The 15,165-nt window shown below is 37.3% G+C and overlaps 1 protein-coding gene across 4 annotated transcripts in view; it reads right to left on the bottom strand.

Annotated features, from left to right (window-relative positions):
* Positions 1–15,165, bottom strand: part of PACRG (parkin coregulated) — a 238,081-nt gene that overhangs the window by 84,665 nt on the left and 138,251 nt on the right. For all 4 annotated transcript variants that reach the window (XM_061378751.1, XM_061378752.1, XM_061378755.1 and 1 more), the window contains one exon: positions 12,177–12,326. In XM_061378751.1, the coding sequence (XP_061234735.1) occupies positions 12,177–12,326 (150 nt within the window). The remainder of the gene's footprint in view (positions 1–12,176; positions 12,327–15,165) is intronic.

Here is a 15,165-nt window from a genome sequence, read left to right as displayed (position 1 = left end):
TAATTTTCCTTGTCAGTTTCAAAACAGACTTTACCACTTTCTTGCACAATAATTCCCATACTGGGAAGGTTAGATTTATTAAATATGTGTTTTAAGATTATTAAGAAAATGTTGATTTGGAAATTCAGTCACCATGGCTCATTGAAGTTGCAGCTTCACACACACAGTTTTCATTTTGTTTACAGCTTTCATGAGGCAGCCACTGATTAATGAGTGATCTGTACAAATCCTGGATAAGGGCTGTGATGAGGAATGTAATGTGAGTGAAAACTCAGACTACAGTGGAGAATGACACCATGAGGCATTAAAATCAAACTTGAAGAACTGCAGCAGGAACTACAGACAAATATTTTCTGGTGCCAAATGATGCTTTGGTTTTGATTTTATTTTTTTTTTTTCACCCCAAAACCAAAAGCAGTTCACAGTTTTCTATTTTTAAAGTCTACATTTTTTGTAAAAAGATGTATAGTTGATAATTTCAAAAGTTTTGGTAAGATTCCTCTTTACCAGACTTTATCAGTGAAAGAGATGAGCAGTATGCAATTATTAAAGAGACCTATGTAACTTTTAAAATAAGGAAAAGAGTTTAATACCATATTGTCCTCACTGTGGCTACTTTTCCCTTGAATATCCCTACTACATCCTTTGTGGAGAGAATAAATTTTAAACTTATTCCCAATGACTCCCCAGGTGGTCTTTCCCAAATATGTTCTAATACATACAATTTCATAAGCACTTGGCCAACAAATCACAGCAAATTTTGTTAAATAATAAAAATATATGTAGCTATATACTGCAGAGAGAAAATGAATACAGAAACTGTGTGACAGTAAAATGTATAGAATCAGCACAGCAGCATCTGAGATTGTGAAAAACCTGCATAAAACAGTTCTGTTTTGTTATAAACAGTAAGTAACGACTTGATTAGAAACTGTATGATAATACATAAAATGAAGCTAGAAGAGCTAGAGCTGAGTGTTAGCTTTGGCATTTCATACCTTTTTCTGAATGTTTAATTTATCTTTCAAAGAGAAAATACCAGGGAACCTGATGTGGTGTATAAGTGGAAAATCTTAATATAAATCCAGATGGTTTAGGGTTGGTTTGCTTATTTTTTTTTTTCCTTGGTTGTTTCATTCTTTGTTTTATTTTGAAAAATGTAGCTTCTAGCTGAAAAAAAAGTCTCTGGATTAGATGCAGAGAGTAGTATTCAAACGCTCTGATCTAGTCTAATGTCTGATCTAGTACATCCAATCTCAGATAAGACGTCAAAAGGATATCTCTCAGTTACACTCTCAAGATACTCTCAGTACAGTGCTCTCAAAGAAGCTGAGATTCTCATGTGCTAATTGCATCGGCACTGGAATGACCAGATGATATTACAATAAAAATACATATTTTTGTTGGTGTGTTTAAAAAGAAGGATGATGGATGTGGAATATAGAAAAAGGAATCAGTAGTCCAAAGCTATGGGCCTCACAAAATCAACTTTGTTGCCTAGAGTGTTCTTCAAAAACTATGAGAAAAACAGGGTCTTGAAATGAGATGAAATATAACAGAATAATAACAGAAGGACCTGAAGCACTTTAATCACCTGAGTATTTTGGTGGTTTAATCGCAGTGCAATATTTATGTTCCCACTGGTATAATTCCATTACATGGGGCTTTAATCTGTTTTCCTTGAGGGCAAAAGAGAGATGCTACAAGGAGAACTGCCATCCAGACAAGGAGTTCACTCTCTCCCAAGCTCCTTCTCCCCATTACCTGTTTGTGGGTTTTGTTGCCTTTTTTTTTTTTGTTGTTCTTGTTATTGTTGTGTTGGTCTGGTTAGTGTTATGTTTTTTGGTCCCTGGTGGTGATGTTGTTTTTTTTGTTTGTTTGTTTGTTTGTGGTTTTTTTATCTCACATGAAACCAGAAAGTCAGGTGTGGAGCCAACTTCTGCAATTTAGCAACTTCACACTGACTTTCAAAAAAAGAGTCTTGTCAGAAGAGAAATCCCATTTGAGGAAACAAATTAAAAATATCTACAATAAACAAACATAATCCACTTAGAATTATTAAATGAACACATATTTCAGCTTCAAATTTAAAATAAAAAATATGCTACATTAATATGAGAAGTTGAAACCATATGTCCCATCAAAATCAGGCACATTTGTTTGTAAACATACCTAAAGAGAACTGTGCAGAAAACAAATATTTTGTTTGACCTACACCAGTCAGTCTCACCTCTGTGCCTGGCAAAATCTTGGAGCAGATTTCCTGGAAGGCATGCTAAGGCATATGAAAAACAACAAGGTGGTTGGTGACAGCCAGCATGGCTTCACTAAGGGGAAGTCCTGCCTGACCAATTTGGTGGCCTTCTATGATGGGGCTACAGAACTGCTGGACAGGGGTAGAGCAGTTAACGTCATCTACCTGGACTTGTGCAAAGCGTTTGACACTGTCCCACATGACATCCTTTTCTCTGGAGAGACATCAATTTGATAGGTAGACCACTCGGAGGATAAAGAACTGGCTGGATTGCCGCATGCAAAGAGTTGTGGTCAATAGCTCAGGGTCCAGCTGGAGACCAGTAACGAGTGGTATCCCTCAGGGATCGGTGTTGGGACCAGTCTTGTTCAACATCTTTGTCGCTGACATGGACAGTGGGATTGAGTGCGCCCTCAGCAAGTTTGCTGATGACACCAAGCTGTGTGGTTCAGTTGATACGCTGGAGGGAAGGAATGCCATGCAGAGGGACCTTGACGTACTAGTGAGGTGGGCTGATGCCAACCTCATGAAGTTTAACCATGCCAAGTGCAAGGTCCTACACCTGGGTCAGAGCAATCCCAGGCACAGCTACAGGTTGGGCAGAGAAGGGATTCAGAGCAGCCCTGCGGAGAAGGACTTGGGGGTGTTGGTTGACGAGAAAATGAACATGAGCCATCAGTGTGTGCTCACAGCCCAGAAAGCCAACTGCATCCTGGGCTGCATCAAAAGGAGCATGACCAGCAGGTCGAAGGAGGTGATCCTGCCCCTTTACTCTGCTCTTGTGAGATGTCACTTGGAGTATTGTGTGCAGTTGTGGTGTCCTCAACATAAAAAGGACATGGAACTGTTGGAATAATTCCAGAGGAGGCCACGAGGATGATCAGGGGACTGGAGCACCTCCCATATGAAGACAGGATGAGAAAGTTGGGGCTGTTGAGCCTGGAGAAGAGAAGGCTGCGTGGAGACCTCATAGCAGCCTTCCAGTATCTGAAGGGGGCATATAGGGATGTTGGGGGTGGACTCCTCATTAGGGACTGTAGTGGTAGGACAAGGGGTAATGGGTTAAAACTTAAACAGGGGAAGTTTAGATTGGATAAAAGGAGGAAGTTCTTTACTGCAAGGGAGGTGAGGCACTGGAATAGGTTGCCCAAGGAAGTTGTGAATGTTCCATCCCTGGCAGTGTTCAAGACCAGGTTAGGCAGAGCCTTGGGTGATATGGTTTAGTGGGAGGTGTCCCTGTCCATGGCAGGGAGGTTGGAACTAGATGATCTTAAGGTCCTTTCCAACCCTAACTATTCTATGATTCTATGATTTCCTCAGAATCATTTAATGTGTTGTCTGAAAGCAGTTCTAAATGAAGCAAGCAGTGCCAATCCAACTGAAGTAATAACTTCTCAGTCCCAGTATATGAAAAATGTAGAAATAAATTGCCCACAAAAAAAGGAATAACTCTGAAATAAAAGGTAGTAGTCAAATTTTTAATAATCTAGATTACTTGTAAGGGGCAGATTCAAATAAAGCCTTAACATTGCAAAGAGCTGAGATGCCTACGTTTACTCTCTTGATATAATCATAGAATCATTTAGGTTGGAAAAGACCTTTAAAATCATTCAATCCAACTGTTAACCTGGCACTGCCAAGTCCACCAGTAAACTATGTCTCCAACTGCCATTTGCACATCTGTTAAATACCTCCAGGAATGGTGACTCAACCACTTCCCTGGGCAGCCTGTTCAAGTGCTTGACAACCCTTTCAGTGAAGACATTTATCCTAATATCCAGTCTAAACCTCCCCTGGTGCAATTTGAGGCCATTTTCTCTTTTCCTGTCGTTTGTTATTTGGAAGAAGAGACCCACACGCACCTCACTACAACCCATTTTCAGGTACATGTAGAGAGCGATAAGGCCTTTCTCCAAGCTGAACAACTGCAGCTCCCTCAGCCATGCCTTATAGGACTTGTTCTCTAGACCTTTATAGGACTTGTTCTCTAGACCCTTCACCAACTTCATTTTACAGATGTTTACAGTGAAGCAGAGGAAGAATTTGACATTTCCACTATTTTACTTGTCCACAGATTTCCTGTGAATTCAGAAGTCCTAACTCTCACATCTGTACGCCATCAAATAGACAACACTTTTCCTTGGGTTAACATGCTCAAAAAATTAAAAACTTAAAAAGGAAAAATAAAATATTGGATGCACTGTATACCCTCAGACATGGGAAGTTTTTAATTTTTCTTTTATCAAGAATTGAAAATGCTGAATTAATAAGGCTATTAACACATTAAAAGTAAGAGCTGTGTTAATAACATTAACTTAATCACTGCTGAGTCAGTTTTATTTTACACAGATTGATGCTGTATTTTTAGCTAAGAAATTATATAGTAATTAGAAATTACCCAGCAATTATTATGTAAGAGTGATAATACTCTAAATGTGTTATAAAGTACCTGACAGGATTTTGATTATACATTAAAAGTTTACTATGTCATCAGCTTAAAATCACATGCCTTGCAATAAAAGACACTAAAGCAACAAAGGCTCTGATACAGGTGGGTCCTGGTAATTTCTAATTTCCATACTTCACAGTCCCAGTGGGTTTTTGTAAATCCATATGCAAGAATGGTCATTGAAACAGGTTGGGATTGGCCAGTGTGCAATAAAATATGCAAGAAAACACCTGTTAACTGTTGAGGATCACTTTCATCCTAGTCTATACTCAATTATTGCATGAAACATTACACAGGGAGATTTTTGCTGTCAAGATGAAATTTTTGACAAAACGAACAAACAAACATTGACAAAACGAACAAACAAACATTTTTGAAAAATACTTTTTAAAAAGACTATCAGCTGATCTCATACAAGAAAATTGTTTTAATGTTCTTAAAACCATTCAAGTATATTTGCTAAATATATATTATTAGAACTACAATTCATAGGAAGCCTGCTGAAATAATATAATTAATCACACTTCAGAATGACAGAAATATAATTTGGTTCTCACCAGTGCAATTGATCATTATCTGCTTAAAAAAGTGATTTACTGGCACATGAGACTCCATTTTCCGAAAAACACACTATTTTTCATTAAAAGTTGACAAATCAGAACATTATGAATCCTCTTGTACTGAAGGTATAGACCAAAACCTAGAAAATTCATCAAAGATTATTTGTTTGCTCAGATGTCATGGTAGTTTCCTTTAAAATTTGCGTCCTTAAAGCCATCTCAGCATATTTGTTTTTAACTTCCAAGAATCATAACTGGTTTCAGAAAATGGAATTCAAAATCTTGGAAATAATGAAGCAGATTGCAAAATATGCATAGCAATTCAAAGAATAAGTGTCACAATGAAGTATAAGAACAATTTGAAAACTGGATTTAGAACACAGTTAAAGTTACTGCTCTGATACAAACAGTATACTAGTGTGCATTATTTATCAATAACTTTATGGCATTAGGTGTTTTTTATTGACATCTCAGCCATGAATAAATTAACTTTGTAGGATTATCCACTTTCTGATAAAAAAAAAAAGATAAACCATATAGTCTTAGTACCAGGGGAACCCTGAGAAAAGTTGTCTGAGAATAATCTGGAATCTGCAAGTTCATAGGAGAAATGAAGAGAACCTCAAGTACACCACATTGTAAAAGCAGATGATCAAGCCATCCTTTTTTTTTTTTTTTAATTTGAAACATGATTTCTGAACAGAGTTGCAAACTGTAAAATATTTTAGAACAGGCTTGACATTCTGTGTGAAAGCACTTTTGAATTTCCCAGTGGAAGGAGCAAACAGTTGAAATGTTCTTGGCTACAGATTTTCCTTAGAGTGTATTTGATCACATTAAGGGATAATTGCTGCCTCTTACTAATAACCATGAGCCACTCTGAGGAGCACCTCTGCCTCTGGAATACACAAGCAGTTCTGAAAATACTCCAACTCCAATACAGGGAATACTTGTACCTGTCTGTAGGCACAGTTTCTTGCTTCTGCGATTAAACACTTGAGTTTTGCTTCTTCCTTTACAGTCTATGCAGTACTATTGTATTTTGTAAAATAGAGTTCTCCAAAGTATGTGAATTACCTTTTGGACATGAGATTTTTTTTCCACAAGTGAAGCTCAGGTGTTGTAAAGCATGAAGTATAATTCTGCTTTGTGGCTTCGCACTTTGTTGAAGGCTTTGATTCATCTACATCAGGTATTTTAGTCATATACTTAAATTTTTTTTAAGGGACTGACTAGATAGGTAGAGGCTGTCAGAAGCTTATGTTAATTTTAAGTTACTGATAGTGTCAAAGAATTTTTATTGCAGCCAAAAGAAACTTAGGCTTCAGTCTGCCTTGTTACCGCTCTTTGCCTCACAGTGACTGAAGCAAGTCACAGACGAAATTACCATGCTGGAGAGGTCCCTTCCACAGTGCAGTGCCACTCCATACTTCCCTCTCTGAGGCATGTAAATACTAATAATACTTTGTTTTCACCTATTCTACCTTATTTTATTTGCAAAGCTGCTCTTGATCACTGCTGAATAATAGAAATTGATGACATGAAAATATTTTTGTGTACAAGAACTGATGCAGTACAGCTGTTAAAACTACTTGGATCTGACAGCATAAAATAGTTGTTAAACTAAATCAATGAAATTTTCATTCACCAGTAAGGTAAATTAAACAAGAGAAATTTGCAGTTCATAACCATTTAATTATTTCCAATAGATGGGTTTCTGTTTCAGACAGTATTCTGGTACACCTATACCCTAATACCATATTCCAGGTTCTGAAGACTCTTTTCTTTTTTTTTTTCCCTTTAAATTTTATCTTCTGACTGCTTTCATAAAATAACAAACTTATCCTATTTGTTCTTAAATCGTATTTACCTCAGAGAAGTCACAGATTTATGACAGCTTATAAAAATAAGACACTCAAAAAGAAAAGGTTTTGTGATGCAAAGAATATTTACGTTTGAGTCTATACATATTTTTCTTCCCCTCTTCGCAAGATTGAAATGCGTTTCATAAGTACATTTAGCTTACACATTTAAATGTGGCATTTACAGTGGGATTACAGGGTTCATAATAGACTTAGTAAGCATTATCATGACTTTTTTTGTTTCTTGTATCATAGCACATTTGCATAGTAGTCTATATGTTGGGGAGCTTGCTTAGAGATTGCTAGTCCCCTCTCAGTCTGCAGAGATGAGAAAAACAGCTCCTCCTGTTAAATATTCCCCAATCACTGTGATGAATTTGTGTTCCCTTTCCTTGCTCTCCTGGCAGCCTTACAACTCTAACAGTTTTAACAGAAAGCTTCAACCCTTTTTTCAGAGCACACCATGGCCAGTTGGTGAGAATGCTCTCACTGTCTCCACTAATAAAAAGACACTAGTGGTTGCATCCCCAACAACATAACTTTGCTCTTTTGTGTCTTAATGCTCTGCATCAGAGCACTTGGGAACCCAAGTGGAAAGACATGTCTACTGTAAGTCAGTCTTTTAAATTCGTGAGGGCATGAATTCAGATACACCAAATATGCTTTGTGCACCTAAAAAAACCCCTTGCTCACTACCAAGACTCTTTACAAGTTCATTGAGCTCTCTCCTCTTGCTTTCAGACAATCTTAGGAGGCCTGGATTTTAACACTGGCGTTTGTAATTTAGGTTATATTGATTTATTTTTACCTTTATCTTACAATGCAGATGGGTGTGTGTTTTAGATATTTTCAATAATTAAAGCTCTTTATTTTTTTATCAATGCATTTTTTTTTAATTTTATAAAGATTACCAATAGTAATATGCACATAAGAAATACGAATGGATAGGAAATGTCAGAATTTCCCCATATCCAACCAATAGGCCTTCCTCTCCATTTCTGTAATTCCAATGACCCAAATTATAGAACATACATGCCTGGCAATCACTTACATGAATAATGCCTATTTTGTGGCCCACAAACTCTAATAATAAGATATATTCAGCACACCTTACTTTGCTGATTAACAGCAATTCCATTTATACTGTGTGTTCTCACAGATTGCCATAAAATTATAGAGAATTTGGAAAACAAAATCAGAATTATTTCTTTGATATATGAAACTATAAGAAAAATGTACTTCACTAAAAGGCATTATGCTGAAGAAGTCAATAGACAGTTTGTGAAGTATTAACCAAAAATCTTTGAATGAAGATTTATAATATGGGCATGAAAATTTTAAAATTAAATTCCTAGATTATCTCCTGTTCCAGAAGGCCAGTAGTGCTTTAACATTTTTTGCTGGTATTATACAGTTATCAAGACAACATAATCATCATGAAGATACTAATTTTTAGAGACAAACACGTTTGGGACACAACACAAGATAGAAAAAGACATCAGCATCAGAACCTGCTAATTTACAAAAAGGGCTATTTTTACAAAATAATGACAGGGTGATTTGGAGGTAACAGATGGAAGTAGAAGTAGAAATGTCAAAAGAAAAATGGGAAAGCAAAGGAACATATGAGAAACTGTATTTATGTGCACAATCAATATTCTGTGTACGTTTATAAAGAATGCATTAATAACTCTGCATAAAGGAACACCTGAGGCTGGCTGAGAAGCAGTTTGCCAGCAGGCTGAATAGGAGCAAGGAGATACCATCTTTAAGCACCAAAGACATCAGATCCCAGAAAAGAGGATTTTACGTACTTTAGAACCTCCCTGGCTAATCCAGTAAAAATGTGCAGTGGGAATCACAGTCAGCTGCACTAAATGGCTGCCTACAAGGAGAGTCATCAAGGGTAGGTCCTTTTTATCACAGAATGCCCCTTGAAGACAATGGTAATGTGTTCTACACAACACTGTTGCTGACAGTGAAACTGTAGCCTCAGTGTTGAGGAACAGATAGGAATTTGGACAAACTTGCTTAGACTGAAGTGGGACAGAATTGAGGACTTCTCAAACTATTGTTATATTTTGAGCACAGGTAACACTGTATCTATGAACAATGATTTACCAACTTTGTTGGCTGGAAAACAACTCGAGATAAACACATGGCAAGCTGAAGCAAAGACTACATTCTATACTTGTTTTATTAAATACCTGTTTCTGATATCCTAACTTTAAGATCTTACCCATGCAAGTTTTTTACTGTTTTATTTATAACCCTGACTAATACTATGAGGTGAATCATGTTTCAGGCAAGTCAGAGGTTTGTAGAATGAAGAAAATTTCTGAGGAACGCATGTTCCAGAACATTTTTTAAACTCAATGGGAATTCAGTGTTTTCCGCAAGTCTTTTATGGACCATTGTAGGAAGAACATAGATGTTTTAAATAATAGCAAATGGCCGTCTCATCCAAAAGTATGCCTCTCAAAAGGAGATGACTAGGAAATGTGAATACAGGACAAGCATTTAAGGTTTTTCTCAGCTTTCTCAGCTTCCACCATCTTGTGGTTTAGGAATGTCACAAGCCAGAGGTGATCATGTGGTTTACTAAACAAGAAACAGATTATTTTTTATGACATTTTTGAGCCTCCACTGAACCCATGTAAACCTTTTGGTACCCAAAGAATTTGTTGCTAGGTGTTCCAGAGCTTCACATCACAGTGCATAAAGAATCACTTTGGCTTGTTTTGAACTGGTCACAGGTAATTTGACCTTAATATCTTATTCATACTTTTTTTTTTTATTTATTGTTCTCTTAACTACTCAGGTTTGTTTAGTGTGAGAGTAGTATTCACAGATGGGAATGTGGGAAAGAGTTCCTATCAGCAGATAGATACTGATGTAGTGAGGCTCATTACAAAAAAACATGGCTCCTTACAGCTTCTGGACAAACTTCCATAGTGTCAGACTTAACAGTTGAAATTCACAAAACTCCTGGAAGATCTACCACTGTTCCTCCTTTCTCAAGCTCTAAATAATAGAAGGAAGAAGAGAGCACATTCCTCTCTCCTCATCTTTCACCTGTATGAACAAGCAGTGGAGAAAATAGCCTGGATCAGTCTCTACACTTTCCTTATAACTGGGAGCAAAGAACTCCACCTCAGTTGCCAATTAAGCATATGGGAGATCAAAAGGAGAAGGAAAAGAGCACACTTTTTTTTGTGCAACCACCACTGAAGAATGAAAGAAATACAAGCTTTTTGAGGCAGAGGGAGAAAGAGCAAGATTCTTTCCCTATCACCCATATGCAACTACTGACTAAAAGAACAGTTTCATATGGTAGGCCTCACAAATAGTGTCCATTTCATTGTTGGCAATACAGAATTTTCAAACCCTTTATTCCTAAAGAGGTAATGCTTTAATAATTTTGAACTATTACTTTTCATTTGGTTTTGCATTTTTTCAGTTCCTAAATGCCAAATATCAAGATTTAGTGTAGTTTGATATAAGCACAAATTCACATAGCACAGATGTCATGCAAATATGTTAAAAATATGTTTGATTTTGCTAACAATACAATCAAAACTTGGGATATATTTAGAATGCGTTTAATGCCTTGTAAGGCTATATACCTGGCTACACATGAGCTTTCCCTCTTATTAATCTGAAATGACTACAAAAAAAGCCCAGTCAAAGAGAATTTATGGGCTACTTCAGGCTGAAATTTGGAAAAAAAGAATGTATTGTATATTCATTTATCAATGAGACCTTTTTACAGTCTTGTTTTGTGTCAGATACAGAATTTGCATCTGTTAAGGGGGAATCTTCTAATTCATAAAGAGCCCTACTGAAATTACTTGAGTTCAACCTACAGATTTTCTTCATAACCTTTCAACATACAACTTCTAAAAAGCCATAGTTGTCATCTGAACCATGTCACATTTATGGAATTCCATATGTTACTTCAAATTTCTCACTAAGCAAAACAGAGTCACAGATATACATGTATATAAAGGGATCTAAAATCGAAATCTCATTTGTCTCCATGTCAATCTTTGGACAAGCATTTTTCAATCTGAAGTGAACCTTACACTCACCAAAGAATAAGATAATGCATTCTGCAGTAATGAAAACAGAAGTATAAGAGGAAGCGGTCCTGTAGATAGCTATTAAAATGTCACTAATTTCATGTAAGGAATTAACTTCTTTTGATCTAAATAGTTGCATGTTAATAATAGAAACTTTAAAGTCACTAACTTGGTAGGTAATTGAACAGATAAGTACAGACAGATTTACTACAGAAAAATAAAGAGTAATTTGGAAAAAGTGAGATACATCACACTGATTTCAGCTGGTGCTTGTGGTATAAATGCACTCATAGTATACACTAGTCACAGTACACACAGCTATCAGTTATTAGAGACCAAAACTGGCAATAGAGGTTTGCGCTACAAAGAAAACAACATACTCCACTGTAGATACTAATCAGTTCCAAATTTCTCTTCTGTAAAACCTTCTAAGTGTTCAGTAATAACTTCAAACTTCAGTATTTTGTTAGACATTATGTAACTTGAATTTTTTCTGCAAGTAGGTCTCTTGACCCTCAAATTAATTAGTCTGCTTGTTACTTTTACTTTTATTCTTTCCTAACCTTGCTGGTAGCAGTGAATTTCTTGTGAAGAGCATGGAAGGGAATAGAAAGGCTGGTCTGAACTAATGTGTTGGAGGGAGGAAAAAACCTTTGCAATTTATTAATGTATTCAAAAGACTGTTACAAAACTTTACAATTTAATTATTGGAAGATTATAGAACTGCTTCAGTGCTTCTGTACTCTGTTAAATAAACTGTACGTGCAAGGAGTAATAAATGAAATTGTTAATTTCAGTGCATCCTTAGGGAATAATGGAGGAGGGGGCGGTAGTTACATTATTTAGAGCTCCAAATGGATTTGAGTTTATATTCAGTAATAAATCTTAAATACATTCTTAATTAACCCTGCCTCAAGCCCCTTTTTACCTTAGGAGTTGAGAGACACAGTGTCTGTTAGAATAACTCACCATTCATATTCTTAAAGATGCTTAGGATTGGGAGGATTTGCCGATAATAGGGCACCAAGGCCCTCCCCACCATGTCAGCTGATGCCACCAGGTGCTGGAGGACTTTCAGTGTGATGCAGATGATCTGCCGGTTACGAAGGTTCAGTGCATCTGTGATGTAGAAAGAACAACAGGCAGAAAGCAGAATTAATTTCTAAAATGTAGAGGGAGGGGGAGAAGTCCTCTAATGGACAAATTTAATTAAACTGTACTCTGCTGGGGATTGTAAGTGGCTCTTTATTAGCCTAGCTTTGAAAGATCCCAAAGATGGATTGCAGTCCTGATGTTATAAAACACTGCCTTGTCCGATTGTTATTTGTTCCCACAATTTGTGATGACTCTTCAGTAACCCAAAGAATGCAGCTCATTATTTGCTCATGATGCCTGCGTAATACTGGCATGGTCCAAACAAATAAAAAATAAATGTGCAATAAGTACCATTTGGGGCCAATGGAACTGTACAACTGCAAGACAACCTGCAAAGGTTGACAACAGCTACATTCTAGTGCAACAATTAGTGTTTGTATGTTTGTACTCATTTATTTCATGCTCATTTTATTCACTCAACTAACAATACCTTCTATTATGAGAATCCGTACAATGAAGCAAATGTTTATAGGGAAAAAAAATCCACAACACCCCCCCCCCCCAGCTTTCTTTAAAAGACAAACATCCTAGCAAAAAAAAAAAAAAAGATTTTGTCTTGCCTACTTCAGACTTTTCTCTTAGCTTTCAGCATCATGCTTCTAATCTTACAAAACTAAGATATTTCCTAAATACCTTTTGTTTGTCTTTTAATTTTACTAAAAAAAGTACCTTGCCTTCTCTTTTGTAATTAAAAATGAGTCATGCTTGAAATCTTTTTTGTTTATTTTCTTGCAAAAACTGTCTAGTTACAAGACCTCTGAAATTAGGCACCTGGAATCTGTTGTCAAATTTGGTATGCTACCATAAATCCATAAAATCATAGAATGGTCTGTGTTGGAAGGGACCTGAAACATCTAGTTCCAACCCGTTTGCCATGGGCAGGGACACCCTCCACTAGACCAGGTAGCTCAAAGCCACATCCAACTTCTCTGGGCAACCTGCTCCAGTGTCACACCACCCTCACAGTAAAGAATTTCTTCCTACTATCTAACCTAAGTCCACCCTCTTTCCATTTAAAGCCATTACTCTTTGACCTATCACTACACACTCTTGTAAAAAATCCCTCTCCAGCTTTCCTCATGGGTGGATGTTCTAAGGCTACTTTAGCAAAGAGAAAACTCCAGATACAAATTTAAATATTCAGTCCAAATCTCAGGCAGGAAAATATTCTCTTACAGAGGAACAGGCATTTATTTTCTTAAAAGAGTGATTGGAAAAGAAAGCTCTGGGGTTCCAACATATAGGTTTATTCATAATTAAACTGTCATACACAGAAATAGCAGCTAACTGAACCAATAGCGAAAATATCCTTAACATTTGTGATTTTCAGTACAATAATTATTTGTTATTTATACAAACATGAATGAGTATTTGTATTTACTTGTATGAATAAATTTATATAAACACAAAATATTTTTAATGAATAAAAATATTAATAAAATTAATTAATCATACAAATACTAGTAATTAACTTAAGGGACATCAAAATTTATCAATGACAGAAATCACAGCTTCTTAATCCTAAACCACAGTTTCCTGCTGCATAACAGCTTCCAGCTCCTCCTGCTGTTGCCCATGCTGCATGCACTGGTGTAGTTGCACTTCAGTTGGCTACTGATCCCACCACCTTTGTGGGGGAGGACTTGATAAGCCCTCATGCTTATGTGTCCATTCTCAGGCGCTTCCATGGTTTCTAACACAACAAACCTTGTGTCTTTGCTGCCACACGGATCTCCTACCTCCACTGTAATGGCAGACTGAAGCATCTTGCTAGCACACTGTCCCTAAAACACAAGTGCTGTTCCCAGGTTTATCTCTAGAGATCCTGGTTTTATTCCTTTTCCCTTCAAATCTAGTTTAAAGCTCTTTCAAGGAGCCCTGCTAACTCTTGTGCAAAGATCCTTTTTCCCCTTTGAGACAGGTGTACCCCGTCTGGTGCCAGCAAGCCTGAATGTTATGTAAACTGATCCATAATCAAAAACCCCAAAATTCTGCTGGTGACACCAGGCTTGGAGCCAGGTATCGTTATGCTGGCTCCTTCTGTTTCTTCCCTTATCGTTCCCTGCAACTGGAGGGATAGAGTAGAACACTGCTTGTGCTCGTGATCTGTTAATCAGTTGTCCCAAGGCACTGAAGTCTCTCCTAATTGGCCTTGGACTTCCTGTTGCAACTTCATTGCTCCCTACCTAAAAAATCAATAACGGATAAGAATCTGAGGGCTTTAAGATGCTTTCTCTTCACATCTTTAACTCAGGTCCCAGGGAAACAGCAGACTTCTCAAGGAAGTGGGTCCAATCTGCTCTAAGAAGTGGGTCCAATCTGCTTACTGGGCTTTCTGTTCCCTGCAGAAGGGAGTCTCTGTGACAATGACCCATCTTCTTTTTCTAAATAGAAGCAGCTTTGACAGAGGACGTAGGCTGACAACCTCAGCAACACCTCCAAGCTAGACAAACCATCATCCTCTTTATTGTTTGGCTCCTCTTGCAGATCCTCACACCTACTGTGTACAGTTCTGGTGTCCTCAACATAAAAAGGACATGGAACTGTTGGAACAAGTCCAGGTTGGACAGAGTCTTGGGTGACATGTTTTAGTGTGAGATGTCCCTGCCCATGGCAGGGGAGTTGGAGCTTGATAATCTTAAGGTCCTTTCCAACCCTAACTATTCTATAAGTCTATGATTCTATTATGAAAGGCAGCTGGGAAGGTGGGGTACTCACAGAGGAAACAGGCCTGCTGTGCCAGGCAGGAACTTGTTGCCATTATTGCTTATCCCTTAAGTCACTGTGTTCAGCCAGCTGGAGA

The sequence above is a fragment of the Neopsephotus bourkii genome, unplaced genomic scaffold (assembly GCF_033783945.1).
Source record: "Neopsephotus bourkii isolate Nb327-2 ecotype Australia unplaced genomic scaffold, CSIRO-AGI_Nbou_v1 NB_1767, whole genome shotgun sequence".
Taxonomy (NCBI): Eukaryota; Metazoa; Chordata; class Aves; order Psittaciformes; family Psittacidae; genus Neopsephotus; species Neopsephotus bourkii.
The sequence above is the reverse complement of the archived record's forward strand: the minus strand, read 5'-3'. Positions and strand labels throughout refer to the sequence as shown.